This window comes from Dysidea avara, chromosome 8 (assembly GCF_963678975.1).
Source record: "Dysidea avara chromosome 8, odDysAvar1.4, whole genome shotgun sequence".
Taxonomy (NCBI): domain Eukaryota; kingdom Metazoa; phylum Porifera; class Demospongiae; order Dictyoceratida; family Dysideidae; genus Dysidea; species Dysidea avara.
The window spans coordinates 32,733,120-32,752,961 of NC_089279.1; the positions used below are offsets into that span (position 1 = coordinate 32,733,120).

The 19,842-nt window shown below is 37.0% G+C and overlaps 5 protein-coding genes across 8 annotated transcripts in view; all 5 read right to left on the bottom strand.

The window, feature by feature from the left end:
• Nucleotides 1-19,842, bottom strand: part of LOC136263633 (carbohydrate sulfotransferase 15-like) — a 181,836-nt gene that overhangs the window by 41,207 nt on the left and 120,787 nt on the right. The window lies entirely within an intron of this gene.
• Nucleotides 1,044-2,017, bottom strand: LOC136264948 (short-chain collagen C4-like). Its single transcript, XM_066059713.1, has 3 exons — nucleotides 1,979-2,017; nucleotides 1,838-1,916; nucleotides 1,044-1,783 (listed from the first exon to the last, which is right to left on the bottom strand). The coding sequence occupies exons 1-3, from the start codon at nucleotides 2,015-2,017 to the stop codon at nucleotides 1,044-1,046; spliced, it is 858 nt and encodes a 285-aa protein (XP_065915785.1).
• On the bottom strand, nucleotides 5,770-10,948 carry LOC136263634 (short-chain collagen C4-like). 3 transcript variants are annotated; one of them, XM_066058266.1, is made up of 6 exons: nucleotides 10,716-10,948; nucleotides 9,085-9,292; nucleotides 8,092-8,181; nucleotides 6,788-6,859; nucleotides 6,620-6,733; nucleotides 5,770-6,567 (listed from the first exon to the last, which is right to left on the bottom strand). In XM_066058266.1, exons 1-6 carry the CDS (start codon nucleotides 10,884-10,886, stop codon nucleotides 5,846-5,848), a joined length of 1,377 nt encoding a protein of 458 aa, XP_065914338.1. In that variant the 5' UTR covers nucleotides 10,887-10,948; the 3' UTR covers nucleotides 5,770-5,845. The 3 variants fall into 3 exon arrangements, with proteins under 3 accessions (XP_065914338.1, XP_065914337.1, XP_065914339.1); XM_066058265.1 differs by having other exon boundaries at nucleotides 9,085-9,298; XM_066058267.1 differs by lacking the exon at nucleotides 8,092-8,181 and having other exon boundaries at nucleotides 9,085-9,298.
• Nucleotides 16,553-19,842, bottom strand: part of LOC136263639 (acetylcholinesterase collagenic tail peptide-like) — a 134,270-nt gene continuing 130,980 nt past the window's right edge. The window contains exons 2-5 of the mRNA XM_066058277.1: nucleotides 18,635-18,848; nucleotides 17,580-17,675; nucleotides 17,457-17,528; nucleotides 16,553-17,402 (exon numbers count right to left, since the gene is read on the bottom strand). Coding sequence (XP_065914349.1) covers nucleotides 17,365-17,402; nucleotides 17,457-17,528; nucleotides 17,580-17,675; nucleotides 18,635-18,848 — 420 coding nt within the window. The 3' untranslated portion in view covers nucleotides 16,553-17,364. The remainder of the gene's footprint in view (nucleotides 17,403-17,456; nucleotides 17,529-17,579; nucleotides 17,676-18,634; nucleotides 18,849-19,842) is intronic.
• Nucleotides 16,925-17,287, bottom strand: LOC136264949 (uncharacterized). The gene has a single exon (XM_066059714.1). The coding sequence runs from the start codon at nucleotides 17,285-17,287 to the stop codon at nucleotides 16,925-16,927; it is 363 nt and encodes a 120-aa protein (XP_065915786.1).

Below are 19,842 nucleotides of genomic sequence, written 5' to 3' on the forward strand. Positions count from 1 at the left end.
ACCTAACCATAATTACAAGGACTCAGACTTAAATGACTTATAGCTAATAAGGTGAAGACAGAGTGTGGCCTCGACTAGACATTGGGTGACCTGCAGTTCAAATCCTGGAGTTGGAGGAATTTTCTTCTTTACTTTGACCTCCATGATTTGCAAAAAGGTACCTTATACACACATTTTACATACCAGCAAACAACACCTGACTCTGTATACTGATTAACTTGCCATATGCATGAATTTCAATGGCATTTAACTTCAAAAAGAGAATTATGCAAAACAAGTTGGGTTTTCGCTCAGTGGGTCACATATTCAATTCCTCCAGGAAGGATGGATTTTCTTCCTTAAACTAAAGTATTTAAGACCAGCACTAGCATAGCACTTATGATGATGACGATTCAATTTGGCACGAGTGGCCAGTCTTAATACTTGTGTACTACCCCGCCAATCTGTACCATAATGGCTATAATATCTAATTTGATTGAATACTAAAGAAGTTGTAATAAATAGTACTGTATTGCAGAGTTTATTTAATTATTTTTGTAGTACTCTAATAGAGTGCACATTTTTCAAGGATTTCTAACAGAATTCACATAGAATGTCTTAAAACAATTTAGATTTTTCATTGGTATATATATAAAATTATAAACTAATCTACTTAAGATATGCACATAACTACAGGGAGTATTACATGCTCTGTAGGTCAGTAGGAAGGTAGGTGGCATTATGTATTTGCAAAAAATTTACATGCTGCATGCATGTAGATTTACATGTTTAGACCCATTGACCAGACAATAGATATATGGTAGTCTTCTTAGCTTAGTATGTAGTCAATTTGTGTATTATGCAAACACAGGTATAAAATGTGTGCCACAGCAAGTTAGCTGTAATTATTGTATCATGGTAATGATTTTTGGATTGAACTATTGATAATATTGATCAGTACTAATACATACTAGCCTTGTGAAAATTTTATTAGATGGTCTAAATATTGCATACAATTGGGTACTACACAACAGCTACAAAAGTCATGTAAGTAAATAGTCATTTCACTTGGTACAAACTGCACATGACAATTCTCTGGTTTTATCATATGGAGGACAAGGAAGTGATCCACATCTTCCCTCTACAAATGATAATCGCATGCCATTGTGATTTGCTGCTGTTCCGATTACTGACTTAAATGCATTATCCATACATGTAAACTGAGAAGGATGATGACTATGTAATTCAGCCATCAAATACCCATAGTATTCTCTGGTCCATCCACTAGGACAAGTGTACTTGGCAGGGAGCATGTAGACTGTAGAACGTTGTGTGGCATAACAAACTGCACATGGTACATCGTGATTATGTCTACCATGAAGATGACTGTTAGTATAAGTTCTTGTGTTATATTCCGCTCCATACATTAAAGCCCTGTATTCTTGGTGCCCACTAATTGACTTAAGAAAGTTTGGGTCTACTGGTAGGCATTGTGGATTACTAGCACCACCTTGATTCCAGTTTGATCCACCAGCTCTTCCACTATACACCAATTGTGCCGTTGATGGACACTGATCATATCCCCATCTTACATGCACAATTCCTCCATTCCTCTCTTCTTTGTCACCTTTCACACCTTTCTGTCCTTTAGCTCCTTTAGGACCAGTATATCCAATGTATCCTTTCAGTCCTCTTGGTCCAGGTTCTCCTTGTTCTCCTTTAGAACCCATTGGTCCTGGTAAGCCATCATTACCCATTTCTCCTTTCATTCCTTTAGATGTCAGTTGTGTTGATCCAGGACTTCCTATTAATACACTTGATGACATTCAAGTACACACATAAATCCTTCATGTGTCACCTTTATCACCCTTGGCTCCTTTTATTCCAAGTTGTCCTGTTGGTCCATGTAATCCAGTGTCTCCTATATGATATGATAACTAAACAATGATGTGTATATACACGATAGTGTAACCTATTAATCCTCTTGGTCCCCTATCACCTGGGTCTCCTCTTGGTCCAGTAGCTCCTTTTCTGCCATCTTCTCCTTTTGATCCTGGTAGTCCTGGATCTCCTGTATACTAAGTCAGTTTATATCTGCTCAATCATTTAATATTTTATACAAGTAGTGTATTGCATGAACCAGACCCCAAGTAATTTACACACGAGGATACAGTATAAGTCACTGCATTAGTTTGTTTAAAATATTTAAGTGTATCATACAATAGAGTAGTACTGTATATACTGTATATTAAGGATCATGGAAATTTGCACTTTCTCACAAAAAAAATATTGACCAGAAGCCAGCCTCACAATACCTTTATAGAGCCTTGGCAGTATTTGTGAGGTATAACCATGCATGTCCAAAATTGAAATGCTTCCAATTGGTTGCTTCAAATTTTTTTAGTGGAATTTTCTGAATGCCTGACTGCTTGATTCCTTCAGACAAGTCTAACTTGATAATGGCAAGGGCTGTTGTTTTGATATTTTCACTGTTCAATATCGCTTCAGACAGACAGGTACCTTTTGACATATTGCAGTATGTACAGTGCATGCTTCATGGACTTACTTGTGTCCTCCTTTGTGTCCCCCTTTGTGTTCCATTTATCTTTGCTGACAGTACATGCAAGGTGTCAATTTACAGTAGTGCTGCATGATGACTTTCCTACATTTGTATCAAGACTTGTCCACGTTTTCTGTTGTAATGGCTGCATTGATTGCAGAAGTCCTTCTTGTAGTGTTCTTCATTTGTAACGCTGTATATCAGGCTGAACATATACACTGTAGCTGAAAATGAAGCATAATGGCCACTTTGCTATTTATGTAATTGATAGTTGGGGCACGCATTCAGACAAAAAGCCTGGTGCCATTCTTTCTTCTAAATAGTGTTACAAAAAGTTTACAAGCAAGTAAAAAGAAAAAATGTTCAATCAGGAATCAAAGATACAAGAAGGTAGGGAAACAAGGTTGCTTATACCTGAAGATATACGAGTGGACATTTAATTCCTAATTCAGTAACGAGTATATAGACTGAACTGAAATAGGGTTTAAATATCCTCTAGTGTTCAAGTGTAGGTAACCTCCTTTGTTCCATTACTCTTTATTTCCTTAATCCCTAAAACTCTATGTACGTACTGATAGACATGCTATGTGAAAGGAATCCCTAAATCTATCCTACAGCCACAAAGATTGTGGTTTTTACTTGTGTAATTGGTGGCACAGTTTTTTTCTTTTATACATGATGTTTTGTGCGCACTTTTCTTTTTGTTCATAGGTTATGCTATCCTAGTATGTATATCTTTTTGCTCAACTGCAAGCATCTCTGTGGTTTTGTTCATCCTTGAACATTATGGTGTAGAGAAAACTTCCGCCACATTCCACTGGTATGAAATACATATTGACAGCTATGGACTTCCTGTTGTGTGTCATTCAGTATGATTATGTTTTTTTATGCAGATGGATATGAAAGGGTACTCCAGCTATCACACAAAATAATGACAATACAATAAATTATCATCATACATTATGATAGCAATGTATATTAGGGTTTGGGCTTTTCTTGCCAAAAGTATCACCCCTAAACCAGTCTCACAACTGATACCTTCATAGTGCCTTTGAAGTATAGGTATAACCAAGCCCAAAAGTGCGATCCAAAACCCTTCCAATGGGTTGCTACAAATTTTAATAATGAAATTTTCCTCTGACTGATTGCCTGGTTGACTTAAGAAATTGGAAAGACTTTTAGACAAAAGTCCATTCTAGTAGCTTACACAATATGGATACTCACTTGTACCTGCCACACAGTTGTTGTAGCCACAGTGGGGATGTATGAAGCCCCATAAAATATTAAAAAGGTGTATTAGGAGTCAATACTGTGATGTCATATTTGATAGCAGTAACAGGAAATGCTGATCGACAAGTTATTATATACACAAAAACATGTGTACAGGTAGCTAGCTACCTGTACATATAATTATGTGTATACATAGTATAGATAAGTTTACACTTATTGTCACCAATGTAAATTCAGTCTTGGAGCATCTATATGTAACCTCACTTAGTGGCCACCTCATTAATAAGGCCACCTTGTTATAGTGGCCGGTCCAGATGTATTTCCATAGATTTGCCATCTCATTAATAAGGCCAGTGGCCACATACTGCAGGACCAAACGGGTAAATCTAACACAATATTCCCTTAATAAAAAGGGACAGCTGAACAGACAGTCAACATATCTACAAAAGTTGCTGCTCCTGAGTACCTGCCAAAAGTCAATAGTTTTAGCAATGTGCTTCATGTTTTAGCAGCCACTATGAATAATCCTATCTGTGCATTATGATGAATTCAAACCTGTAGTGTACCTATATAACTGTTACAGCAACTATAGCCAGGTGTTGATTTCTTGAAAACTTTAATAATAAGGCCACTTTGTTTAAGGCTGGATTAGTGAGGTTTTCATTAATAAGGCCACCTCACTAATAGGGCCACTTATTGTGGGTCCCAAAGGTGGCCCTATTAACAAGGTTTCACTGTATTTCAAAAATTTCTCTAGGGGATTTCCCTCACACCCCTAGAACATGCATGCTTCATATGCATGGTGAATCTGCTTCGCCACACACTCAACACTTGAAACCCCCTTTACATATTTTACTGAATTATACCTCATGATCATATAATAATTGTGCTTTTATTGCGAGACAGTGACTGCTACAACAGATAATGCTACTACTCATGTTACGGTCTCACTATTAATCTCACATTACAGAAACATGTAACCTTACAACAGCAATAGTTACGTATAATATTATGTGTAAACTACAAGATATAATGTGTGGTGTATGCATGAGATCCTGTACTGTCATTGTTACAGCATCCCCCTTTCTAATAAGATGTCTCATCTTCCACAATGTCATATCCACAGTATCAGGAGGGTGATATGTGTTCTCTCTTTGGATATATATAGTTGTTAATATTAGGTGTGTAGTGGCTGTAGTCCCTCCTGCCTCTTCTGCTTGGCCTGCCTAGGTTCATACCAACTATATTGTTATCATCACCATCTTCATCGACAATGTGTAAATTCTGCCCCACTATAGTGGTGATGATTTAGGTAGTTCTGAACTCTGTGATTTGTGGTGTTGAGCATGTGATGTTCCATTCAAGCATATGTTCTTAGTGCACCATTTTAACCAAGCAAAATGAACAATCTTCTTCCCTGCAGCTGTAGTTATATTTTATAATTTGCCTCTGATAAGTTCTTCGCCATGCACCTTGTATGGACCTGACCATGGATGGTAAAGTTTCTTGCACTTCTCTCTTGCCCATAACGACACATAATGATTAATCCCTTTCTAGTAAAGCTTCCCATGGACCTTCTACCATTCTGCTTCACATGTTTAAGTGTTTTCTTGCCAGTGCAAATACTTGGCCCATTTGCTTACTATTAAAGCTTTACAGCACAAGTGCTGATGGTCTGTAGGACACCTAGTCCTACAGCCTATTTAAAGATATCATATGTTTGAAAAGGTGCAGAAAGGAGAAAAAATCCATGAATTGACCTGAGCAGCCGCCAACCTACAACCATCCAATTTACGCTTGAACGCTTGAAGGAGTCTGCCATGTGGTCACGATGTTTCCTCCTTGTAAATTTTAAGCAGAAAAAATCCTGATCATCTGGAAGACTCCTGGCATTCAAAACTGGATCAACCGTGCAGCTGCAGCTAGGCGCTTTAATTATTCTTTGCGGTTGTAAGTAGCAACCAATCATCTGAGTACCTACCATGAACATCAACAAACTGTTTGTCTTTTAAATTATAAGCTTCATTATAAAAGAAGTATAAAAACATGCATACACATGCTTACAAGTGTAAGGTGTCACTTGGTACAAACTGCACATGATAATTCTCTGGTGTTATCATATGGAGGACAAGGAAGTGATCCACATCTTCCCTCCACAAAGTAAAACCTCATGCCATCATGATTTGCTGATGATCCAACTATTGACTTAAATGCCACATCAATACAAGTGAACTGCGATGGATGATGACTGTAACGTTCAGACATTAGGTATCCATAGTATTCTCTGGTCCATCCACTAGGACAAGTGTACTTGGCAGGCACCATGTAGACTGTAGAATGTTGAGTGACATAACAAACAGCACATGGTACATCTGTGTCTTCAACTCCATCGAGGTAACTGTCGCTGTGTGGTTTTGTGTTGTATTCAGCTCCATACATATATGCTCTAGATGCTGTACCACTAATTTGAGTGAGAGATTTGGGGTCCAGTGGTAGACATTGTGGATTACTAGCACCACCATGACGTGTGTGAGCTCCACCAGCATTTCCACTATACACCAATTGTGCAGTTGATGGACACTGGTCATGTCCCCATCTTACATACACAGTTCCTCCATTCCTCTCCTCTTTGTCGCCTTTCACACCATTCTGTCCTGTAGCTCCTTTAGGCCCAGTTAGTCCTTTTAATCCACTACTACCCTTCTCTCCTTTATCTCCTTTCATTCCTTGATATCCCATTTCTCCTTTCAGTCCTTTTGGTCCAGGTTTTCCTTCCTCACCAGGATACCCACTTGGTCCTAGTATATGTGTTTGACAACAATGTGATGTGTGAGAATATCAGTGTATTACCTTGTACTCCTTTAGGACCCATTGGTCCTGGTAAGCCATCATTACCCTTTTCTCCTTTCATTCCTTGAGATGTCAGTTGTGTTGTTCCTCTTGGTCCAGGATCTCCCTTGTCTCCTATAAACACACTTGATAACATTCAAGTGCACACATAAAACCTTCATGTGTCACCTTGATCACCCTTGGCTCCTTTCATTCCAGGTTCACCAGGTTGTCCTATTGGTCCACGTAATCCAGTGTCTCCTGTATGATATAATAACTAAACAATGATCAGGAACTGTGTGTTATGTGGCCAAGGAAAGCAGACAATGTGTATTTTACAGGAACAAAGAAAACATAATTTTCACGCATTCATACCTCAGTAATGGCTAAACAGAAATATCCCATTGTTCTGTAAAATATCCCTCAGGGTGGGACATCTTCCATACCAAACTTGATCAGTCCAGCCATTGTACCTTCAAAGTTTGTCTTGTTTTCCTTCTTCCATTAATTTTTGCTTTTGCAACACTTGGATTCTTTTCATATTTGGAGGGTATAAAGAGCATTTTATATTGCATTTATCTTCCAATCGAAGTGGTGCAAAGTTATGAGCAATTTTCAAAAATTGCAAGTGCAATCTTTTAGTATGATCAAAATACTCTAATAGTACAGTCACTGAGAAGTAAAAAAAAAAAAAACGTGCAGGAAAATCTTGGAAAAATTGTTCAAGGTTCAAACCAGAACCTCTACACCAAAATTCCCAAAATCTTTACCACTTTACTACTGCTTATTCCACCTTATAAATGGAAGTTCTAGTTTAGTACACCAGAATATAATTTCATAGATTTATCCATGGAAATTCTACATTGTTCTAGAGCATTCTATCTGTTGCATTAGAACTGCTCAGAAACAAAATGTGCACTGCATTAAAAAAATAGTCAAATAAAAAGAGGCAACACCATGCATGCTAAGAGTCACATATTTGAGATACTCTAATAGAACAGTCAGCCTCGTTGCAATTTGTTATCATGCCTACCATCTAAACTGCATATGCAAACTAGTTGAATTTTCATTGCATGTGTCAGGTAACTATCAAGGCAGGAAATCTTAGAGTATTAATTAGAGTTATAGTGTGAAAATCAACTGTACATGTATGTAACAAACACATTTCAAGATGCCTAAATAGGCCATATTCAATAAAGAAAATAATACAGTTGATTTCAAAATGGTACAAATGTCACCTAAAATCTAGTTCTTCCGCTTACCTGATAGACAAAAGCCAGCAAATACAAATACAAAATGATATGATATCTAATCCAAAACAAATAAAAAGGGTGTGGCCTTCTAAAAATAGGCTAGCATGAAAAATATGTATTATCAAAGGTGGAATTATTGCAGCTATTTCTTGGCTGCCACCTTTGATATCACATCTTGTTCCTTTTTTGCAGCTTGGCTTTTTTTGAATTAGATGTGTATATATACATGATAGTATTAACCTATTAATCCTCTTGGTCCCCTATCACCAGGGTCTCCTCTTGGTCCAGGGTCTCCTACATCTCCTTTTGGTCCTGATAATCCTGGATCTCCTGTGTATATCAAATGACAAATTTTACATATGAGAAGAATTATTGAAATAAAAAAAAGGAGATTGTCTGCAGCTATATTGGGGAACATTTAATTTCTATATTGGTCATATAGCCTATCAGCGTGACTGAAGTATGGATTAAATGTCCACTGCAGCTTTAGACAGTCTTCCTGCTTTTATTCTATGATCCCAATTCAAATGTAAAATTTTCCTTGTACATTTTGTTACTTTTTTGTAATAAAATAATTCATTACTGGTGAACTTGTACACACTGCATCAAAGGGAAAAAAAGGTGCCAAACGCTGAGTTAACTGAGCACACCTTGAAAATTAATTATAAAAAAAAGCTGTGTGACCTTTCCACTTTGTTTTCAGCTATGTTCTACCTATTACATAGCATTATAAACAAAGAAGTGTCTCTGCAATCAATCCAATCACTGAATATTACAGACAATTCTCATGGTAGCTAGCATTGAAACAATGATGCATTATACCACAAATCAATACCTATGCTATAGTTGAGAAAGCTGAAATGAGGACAAAGGTAATTTATGATGCATGCATTGTAGCTGTACAGTTGGCAAAAGGGCACATCTCGAGCCAAAACAATGTTCAATAGTCAAGAAATCAAGCCCATAGCCTTCAAGTTATGTTCAACTGGAGGCATCAGTCAGTTAGTAGAAACTTCAGGTATATATATTTTTAATTCCATAGAAACTATTGTAAGCATTTGGGGTCAGCATTTTTGGATTTGATTATGTCTAACCAATTCTGCCAAACTGTCATGCAGGAATATAGTGAAGCTGGTTTTTGGGTGATTTTTTTGACCAGGACAGCCCAATCCTCCACGATCCCTACCATACGGTACTACCATACTGTATGATCACTAAACTATGAGTGAGTACCTATTAATCCTCTTGGTCCCCTATCACCAGGGTCTCCTCTTGGTCCAGTATCTCCTTTTGGTCCTGATACTCCAGGTGTTCCCTGATCTCCTTTTTTACCAGGAGGACCAATGGGACCTGGTGTACCATCTTTACACTGACAATCATTTCCTGACTGTCTCTTCACATCATGATGAGTATTAATGGTGTTATCATAGTTGAATCCTATCTGTGGCTGAATGTACATGAAATTATTGGTGACAGACAAGGGTGGCCCCAGGAATTTTGGTGACTAGTTTCCAAACTTTTGCTATACGTAAATTTAAATCTAGGGGGGTATGGATGCAAGATTTTCCAAAAAATTGTGTAATTTGAAATTGAATCTGGTAGCAATATTGACAGTTTAAAATAGAATTATGTTAGGTATAATGCAGGCTGCTTAATTGCAATCATAACAAGGAACATAACACTACAATCATACTGAAATCAATCATAACAAGGAACATAACACTACAATCATACTGAAATCAATCATACTGAAATCAATCATAACAAGGAACATAACACTACAATCATACTGAAATCAATCATAACAAGGAACATAACACTACAGTGTTTGCTTATGGTACAGTATCAGGTGCAGACTAAAGAGTTAAGAGACAGAGCAAATTTGACATTTGAAGTATACAACAGACATGGATGTTGTTCTGGAGGTCTTGGGGCATGCCCCCAGGAAAATTTTCAGATTTTATCACTCTGTTATAAGATTTAGGACGATTTTTTTACTGTGTTGGTACAGGCAAATAAAGTAGCTAGCTAGCAGTTCTTAAGAGAAATACAAATGTGGCTGTTCTATTAGAGTGGTTGACTGCTCTATTAGAGTATTTCGATCTGAACTTTTGTACCGTTGCAAATCACTGTAAAATATACCTGAATACACTTGACCAGTTTCTGGAAACCTCAGAAACCCCCCTAGATCCGCCCCTGACATAACCAAACATCATCTTATAAATGACCTAAGGTGTTCAAGGCTTTCACTAAATGACTATATGATTGCCAATTTTACAAAGCATATTTTAAGTATCACAAAATGTCAATCCTATCCATCTATACTGGTACATAGGGTCCTTGCTTTAGACTTTTAATCTGCTTGTAACTATCTATGATTTCACTGTTACTTGTATACGTAGCATTAGCATTGCAAAATGAGAATGACTGATCAAAATTTCACAAGTGCAAAAATTGGTTGAAGCTACATACTGTGCAGTAGAGATCATTCCTTCACAGCACTCTTAGATTTAGATGCAGTTTTGTTCTGTTTATTGAACTCTTCTGCATGCTTTGTAATAATATTCACACCTTTCAACCTCAGCATTTAGCATTACTTAAAAATCAAGTTGCATGGTAGTGCGACGTGTGGCCGGCATACCACACCAGTGCATATAAACAGCAATAAAGAACAGGAATAAAGAAAACATAATTTTCGATAATGCACTTTTTTGTAGCTTGGCATGAATGGCAACATTTTCATTTCCCTATGTTCTTTCTATTAAAAATCTTTTCCATGTTGTTCATCCTCAAAGCCTAGGTAACCATACTATTCACACATATTATAAGTTGTATACTACATACACATTTCCCATTTGCCTCACATTGACTTGTTCCTGTAACTTCAACAACAGTTCCCTGTCATACTCTACTTGTTGTTGTAGTAGATCCAGTGATGACTGGAAGTACCAAGTCACACCAAACAGTAGAACTAGACTAACTAATGATAGTACTAAACTAACTACCAACACAACATCCTTGTTGGTAACAGCCATTACTACTACTGTACTATTGTAACTGCTGACTATATGCAATAGAGATACTACTAATAGTCTAAAGCCATAGACACACATGCAGTGACATCAAATGAAAAACAGGAAGTGGATTATATGGTATTAAATCCAGCAGTAGACAAGCTTTTGATTAAAAGGGTAACTCATCAGTTCTTTGTTCACCTTATTAATGTGTTATTATGAATACAGTGTATATACTTTTCAAACCATGGGATAGAATTCTGCTATCAATAAAAGAGGATGAAAATGATTTTAGGTGCTAAATTACCTAAATGCTCAGGTAGTGCTAAAATGTTAAGTGTGTTACAGATTTCACTAAGAAAAGTAAGCAGTTTTACAAACAAAATACATCATTTTAATACGAAGTGCAATTCAAATATCCCCCTGTAGCTCCCACAGTTAGTTAGTTTTGTATTGTGACTGTTGATGATCACATGAAATTCCAAGAAGACTATGTGACAGTTATAAATGGTCCTTAAGTGTTTCTGACCTCTGCAACACCTTGGCCTCTGTTCCTTTGTTGGGTTGTTACTACAACGACAGCCTAAGGTTTTGCTATTATAAGTATGTAATATGCCTTAACAATTAAATAGTTCTAAAGCCAATTGTCTGTATAATTTCTCCCATTAAAGTAGATGTTGATGTTTGTTAATGGCTTCATATTAAAAATAATTGTAAACTATATAATAAAATATTATTATGACAATAAAATATTATTATGACATTCACTAATTGAATATATCTATAAATATGGTCATGATGTGTGGACAATTTAAGGATTATTGAAACTGGGCTAACTTATTGTGTCAGTGAGAACTTTAATGAACTGAGTCAACTGAACCACAGTACTATCCAGTGCCTTGTGAATAATAGACTCAGTATCTCATGAACTACCATAAGACTTGTTGATATAACCTGCTGGCACAGAACCAGTGAATACTTATGACCCCATCAATTTTTGCTAAATGCATCTTCAGACAAATTACTGCAGTGCAGTGTAAACCATGACATACAGTGTTGAATATTGTATTGTGCTTTATTATACTTTATCCCAATTGTATACTGATCAGAACTTTCTATACACCAGGGTGATACAAGTGCCAAAAGTGTTGTAACAATGTCACAGCATAATGCACTCAGGAAAACAGTGGATTTAAGCTTGACTATTAAAATGAAACTTCATGCATCCTACAGGTCAAAGGTAACACTGGAAAACAAGTTATAAATACATGTTGCATTTTCATACGTAGCTGACAAGCAGTAGACTGGTATTCAAACCTCAAAGTATGTGTGAGGTATATCTTGTGTTACCACAAACCATCCTCAAATTGCTTAATTAAATACTAAATATTTCTACCTTTATAAGGGTAGCTACTCTCCAACAGTGACAACAATGGATTGCACAACAACGTTAACCCTTGCCACATTACATCATTCGATTTATTGTAAAACACATTTCATCATGCACTTCATTGCAGACCATCATGAATTACAAACACAGCGATAAATAAAAAATTTCAGAACTGCAAAATTACATTGATATGATACCCAATATGTTGCAAAGTGTTGATTGGTACATATGGAGAGAAACTTTTGCAATAATGTTTCTATCAACAATTTTATTGTATTACAGTATTAGCCACTTCTTCCTAACATAAAATCTGCTGCTGATGGAACCAAGTGGCCCATTGAGTATCTGTGTGTCACCAAGGACCATTGAGCTATCAAGCTATAGAGTGCTTCCATCAAGCTACTAAGCTCACTAGTTGGTACTTGTGGTGTCCTCTGGGGAGTCCACACAAAATGTGAGTGTTAACATATTCCAGAGAGATAACTACTGAATAGGACTGAGCAGTAACTGTCCATGTGTATTCACATCTCGTATAGCAATTCATTAAACACACACATGCACTTTTTTGATAGCAATTTTATTTTGCCAATGGCATTAAATTTTGCTTGATTTGCCAAATTACCCTCCTTGTTTCCCTCCTTACAGTAATATATTACCATTGTACCTGTAACTCTACATTTTTGTAGAATTGGAGCATGATCAAATTGGAGAGCAAAACACTTTGTAAGGGACATGATCATTGTTACAGACTGTATCCCTAAGTATGTATTAGTATGCAGCAGTTAATGGTCGCAATATGCATAACAAATCCTTGCTCCAGAAAAGTCATGGTGCTGCTTTAGTAGGTGATATGTGTGTCACTTAGTACAAACTGTACATGACAATTCTCTGGTGTTATCATATGGAGGACAAGGAAGTGATCCACCACAAAATGAAAGTGTTGGCCATGAAGATATGCTGCAGTTCCATGTACTACTTTAAAGGAAATGTTGATACAGGTATAATGAGAAGGGTATAGTCTAGACTATGTGCTGCCATCAAATACCCATAGTATTCTCTGGTCTATCCACTAGGACAAGTGTACTTGGCAGGAACCATGTAGACTGTAGAACGTTGAGTGACATAACCAACTGCACATGGTACATCGTGATTATTTTTTCCATGGACATAGCAGTAACCATCAGTATGTGTCTGGTATTCAGCCCCATACATCAAGCCTCTTTGTTGCACTCCTAGCTAATTATTGATCTGAGATATAATGTAGTATATATAGTTAGTTGTAGGATCAGGTGGCAGGCATTGAGGATTGCTGCCACCACCATGTTTGTGGTGAGACCCACCTACTCTCCCAGTATACCTTAATAGTGCAGTAGATGAATACTGGTCATGTCCCCATTTTACACAGCTCCTCCATTCCTCTATTCTTTGTGTAGGACCAGTTAGTCCTACTACTGCCCTTTATCTCCTTTCATTCCTTGGTGTCCCATTTCTCCTCTTAGTCCTCTTGGTCCAGGTTCTCCTTCCTAACCAGGATATCCAGTTGGTCCTAGTAAATGTGTTTGGCAATGACAGCAATTTTATGTCAGTGTATCACCTTATTCTCCTTTAGGGCTCATTGCTCCTGGTAACCCATCATTACCCTTTACTCCTTTTATTCCTTGAGGTGTCAGTTATGTTGATCCTCTCGGTCCAGGATCTCCCCTGTCTCCTATTAACACACTTGATAACATTCAAGTACACACATAAATCCTTCGTGTGTCACCTTGATCACCCTTAATTGGCTCCTTTCATTCCAAGTTCACCAGATTGTCCTATTGGTCCATGTAATCCAGTGTCTCCTGTATGATATGATATGATAACTAAACAATGATGTGTATATACATGATAGCAAGAGCTCAAAGCTTCTCTTTGATTAAATCAATACCTCCACTGGTGATAGAGAACTGTTGATTAGCGTTAATTGGTGCTGATAAGGTCAAGTCCTTATTCTTTGAACAGACTCAGGTGTAACTTAACCCCCACTACTACCATACACAAGGAAATTTGACATCAAAAAAATTTGACGAATTTGACGAATCGGTTTAATTCATCAAATTTAAATTCGTCAAATGTTTATAAGCGCCCTTAAAAGTACAGGTTTTTCCTACAATTTCTTGATTTTCGTCAACATTTTATTCGTCAAATCTGCTGAAGTCTGAATTCGTCAAAATTTCCTTGCTTACGGTATATTATTAACTCTTGATGATAGTGTAACCTATTAATCCTCTTGGTCCTCTATCACCAGGGTCTCCTCTTGGTCCAGTATCACCTTTTCTACAATCTGGTCTTGGTAGTCCACGGTCTCCTGTATTAGAATGTCACTTCTGTGTACATACCGGCAAAGTGTACTGCGTGGTCAGGCATGTACATACTGTACATACTGTACATATGTGACTGAATTTTGGAAAAACACCCATATGGGCACACGTAAATAATTAGAATTATCATGTTTAGTGGGTTGCTAATAAAAGCAGGACAGTTTTAAAAATATTTCAAGAATTTTCTTGTAACTTAAGGCATTGAGAATAGCTTACAACCATTAACAAGTAGATTTGCACTATAAAGAATATTTTAGGTGTCAAATGCGCCCATATGGGTGATTTTCCAAAATTCGGTCACGTACACAGTATTATTAAGAAGTTGCACAGTGATAAATTTGTTAATTTTGTAGCTATGTAAGCTTTTACTGAATACAAGCATGACAGCACATCATTGGTTTTATTGAGTTTAAGTGAGGGGTATGGTATCATTCTTACATTACAGAAAAAATATCTTTCAAAAAGATCAAAATGCTCTAATAGAACAGTCAACTACCCTGATAGAGCAAATTCCCACATTTAAATTGCTTGTGGAGACTAACAGTCTTTACTTGTATTATAATTGGCACATGGTGTAATTGTGCTTTCAATGAACAGCACTGCTAGGTGAAAAGTTTGTCTTGATTGTTTTGTCGTGATGTATACAAAGTCATGGTGGAAACTATGTATAAGCTTTTAGTCCAAGTCTCTGTTATTGTAATCAGTTGGTCCTAGAAGTTTGCTGCATTAAGTTTCTGACACATCACTATAATTTTATTCATGGCTAAAATTTGTTATAATGAATACCTGGCAGCACTACTTTTAACAGCGTTAAGCAAGTTGGGTTCTATTTAATTTGACGTCCTGTGTCCATTTGGTCACCGTATAATCACTTTTTGTATTCTCAAGTTGTTATGCATACATCTGAACTCATAACACAGTGATTCCTTGTCATTTTCTTATGTTGTTTCCAGATCCACTATCAAAATTCACATGGCCCAAAAGCCGCCCAATATAAATACACTCGTGAAGCATGCCAGCAGTTTCCTACACATGTAGGTCATAATAACCCATGTGGACATATTGGTTATACCACAGGCACTCGTGCTTTGCCTGGTATATACATAGCTATTACATATCCACTTCACCAACTTTTCAAACACACCTTAAGTAGTTAAAGTCTAAGTAGCTAAAGTCTTTGAGCAGGCTGTAGGACCAGGTGTCCTACAGACCTTCAGCACTTGTGCTGTAAAGCATTAATAAATAAATAAATAAAATAAAAAACCATTGTTGCTCATCTACAAAATCTTTTACTCAAATTTTTAAACTGTTTAATATGGCCATGAGGTCATATGAAAGTAGAAAAGTGATACTCAGATGGAATAGTTACAGTGCACTTTCCTAACACCTGCATAGAAGCTGGATGAAACATAAACAGCTGTTGATATGCTTTATTTTAATTTTCTGATGACTACAAAGTTCAAGTAGGTTAAGCAAAGAATAATACTCAAATTCATCATTTTAAATAGTGATGAACTACCTGTGAATTTGTCACATTAACCATTCATGTAAGGTTTCAGTAATGAATTTTCACATATAGTCATGAAGCCAATATGGTGGCTAAATTGTTTGGAGGACAATTTAGTAGCTGAATTTAGCCAAGGAATATTACAAGTAACTTACACTTCAAAGCTTTTCACATAATACTGCATGCATGCTCAGGCCAAACAATGATGCATGTATATACGCTTATTATATTGGTGCCTCAATTTTCTGAACACACATTAACCAAACAGTCAATTATCCAAACACCAATTGAATGCTCAATTAAAGTATTTTGTCAACAAGTGTGTGCTTTATTAGAGTAATTGAATGTATTGATGTTAGATTTTTGTACTTTTCAATTATGTGAACATCCTTCCCACAATTAGTTCAGATGATAGAGGTTTCACTGTATAAACTGTAGTCTAAATATTACACACATATTGGACAGATGACTACAAAATTAGTTCCATAAAAGTTATGGTGCCACCTAAATAGTCATGTTATTTGGTACAAACTGCACATGATAACTCTCTGGTGTTATCATATGGAGGACAAGGAAGTGATAACATCTTCCTTTTATAAAGTGAAATCTTGAGCCACCACGATCTGCTCCAGAACTAGGCACTGATTGTAATGAATGATCCATGCAAGTAAAATGAGAAGGATGACGATCATTGTATTTAGACATCAAATACCCATAGTATTCTCTGGTCTATCCACTAGGACAAGTGTACTTGGCAGGGTAGACTGCAGAATGTTGAGAGACAAAGCAAACTGCACATGGTTCGTTATATCATGTCTATGATGTCTTCCATGAAGACTGTACTATACTTGTTAGTATGTGAACAGTATTCAGCTCCATATATGTAAGCCCTAGATTGTGTTCCAATAATTTGGGCAAGATAGTTAGGATGTAATGGTACACATTGAGGACCTACACCACCACAATAATTATAACGTGATCCACCTGCTCTTCCAGTATAGACGAATTGTGCAGTTGATGGACACTGGTCATGTCTCCATCTTACATACACAGTTCCTCCATTCCTCTCTTCTTTGTCACCTTTCATGCCTTTCTGTCCTATAGCTCCTTTTGGACCAGTTAGTCCTGTTGGTAATGGTAATCCACTACTACCCTTCTCTCCTTTCATCCCATTTCTCCTTTCAGTCCCCTTGATCCAGGTTCACCATTGTTTCCCTTTTCTCCTTTCATTCTTTGATATGTCAGTTATGTTGATCCTCTTGGTCCAGGATCTCCCTTGTCTCCTATTAACACACTTCATAACATTCAAGTACACACATAAACCCTTCATGTGTCACCTTGATCACCCTTGGCTCCCTTCATTCCAGGTTCACCAGGTTGTCCTATTGGTCCACGTAAGCCAGTGTCTCCTGTATGATATGATAACTAAACAATGATGTGTATATACATGATAGTGTAACCTATAGCTATTAATCTTCTTAGTCCCCTATCACCAGGGTCTCCTCTTGGTCCAGTATTACCTTTTCTACCATCTGGTCCTGGTAGTCCAGGATCTCCTGTATTATGTAAAATGTCACTGTGTGTGGTTGGTCAGGCATGTACTATGGATGAGCCTATTTTGCTTTTTTTTCCACTTATTTTTCTTTTCAGCAATTTTTTTATTTCTTACCCATTTTGCTCAATATTTTTCTCCAAATTTCTCTATTCTGCTGAGCATCAATAAAAATAATTGCAGTATCTCAAGCTTACAAGCATGTGTGACTGCTTTATTACTACAGAATATTTCATACACAGTGACTGCTCTGTTAGAGTATCTCGATCTTTAGTTGCCAAACCTATTGAGCGTATTTATATTGTCCTAATACTATGCATGACTAAATCTTTTTCCTACAAAATGTGCTAAGTTGCCATTCCTTGGTGTGTAATCAGATGGTCCTAGGAATTTGCTACCTAAAATTCCTGGCATGAAACAATGATAGTAGTCGTCAGCCAGACATGTAGAAAGGAAGGGTATGCAAGACAACTGGTGATGGAGTTTTTTGTTTGATAAAGGAAATTGCTGTGCTGTGAAAGGTGATTTATTCAAATAAGTCACAATTTTTTGCTGGACAGGTGCTGTTACGCATCACTATCAAGATTGTTCATTTAATAAACATACAATGTTCTTCAAAGCAAGAAAAGAAGTACTATACAAGAATTGCCGCCAATTGTTGCTCAAGGTGTATACTGTAAAATATGATAGTCACTTACAGCAATCAGTAGCTAATGGTTCAGTAGATACACGTGTTGCAATGCATTATTAATATGCTGTCTCCAGTACAAAGTTTAATTTGTCTAGCCAGGCTGTTCTTAACACATACCAAACTAGAGGTTGCTGTGTAAGGGATTTCACATTGCAAAGCTCAGATTTATTATTATTTACAGGAAATAAAAGGAAGGCAGGAGCCTGTAAAGTTTTGATCTGTGTCAATATATGTTCTTTACTGCTTAATGTGATGTATACAAATTATAGTACCTATTAATCCTCTTGGTCCCCTATCACCAAGGTCTCCTCTTGGTCCAGTATTTCCTTTTGGTCCTGATACTGCAGGTGTTCCCTGATCTCCTTTTTTACCAGGAGGACCAATGGGACCTGGTGTACCATCTTTACAGTGACAATCATTTCCTGACTGTCTCTTCACATCATGATGAGTATTAATGATGTTATCATAGTTGACTCCTGTCTGTGACTGAATAAGATTGTTATAAATATAACTTAATTTTTAGTTGTGCTAAGCCACATATAACCAGCTATAGGCAGCTGTTATGTAGGCAAATTTGGCAAAGGTGGCCAAAGGCAGTTACTATGGGCTCGTGTTTAGCAGTAACCCACATTGTTATGATAATTCGCAAGTGACTGGCTTCTTCATTAACCATCTTTTGATGCTACTATCAACTTGCCTTCTCTAAACAATGCCATTCTGAGATGGTGAGCTGGTTTCTACATGTAGCTACATACTTTACAAATCAGGGGCGCACGGGGGGGTTTCCAGGGGTTTCAGGAAACTCCTTTGGATTTTACACACTACTTATGCACTTGTCAATTTCATGCCCCACCCCCAGGCGTCCCCACACCACAGGTGGGGATTTGACATTGCTTCTTGTCCCCATCCCTGGGGCAATTGACAGTTGTCCAATTCACTGACCGATTTTCGGTAGTTGTATTTCTAAACAATAAAATCGCACATGCTATAATTTTACTAGTTACAAGGCAGGTTTATTACTAGTCGCATGCATGAAATATGCGCTTAGTCATCCTTGAGGTGTTGTCAAATCCCCTACTATGGGGGTGGGGCATGAAATTGACAAGTGCATTAAAACATTAAGAAATTGAAACTTCAGGTTTCCAGAATCTGGAATCTATCATGAAACAGGACATATTGTAAACTTTTATCTTAGTTAAATAATAGTTTCTCACACGATAGCAGATAGCAACACTTACAGCTTATGATTTTGGTGAAAAGATCGAGATACTCTAATAGTCTATAGCAGTCAGGCAATATAAACTACTCTAATATAACAGTCACTTAGCTCTAGTGGAAACCCCTTTTCAAAATTCCTACGTACGCCCCTGCAAATGCACTATCAACAGTTGAATTGGTATATTAAACACAAAGTAACGTTTACTACAATAATTTCAAGGCTGCAATGCACTAAATGTAGCTACTATATGGAGTCATGCAG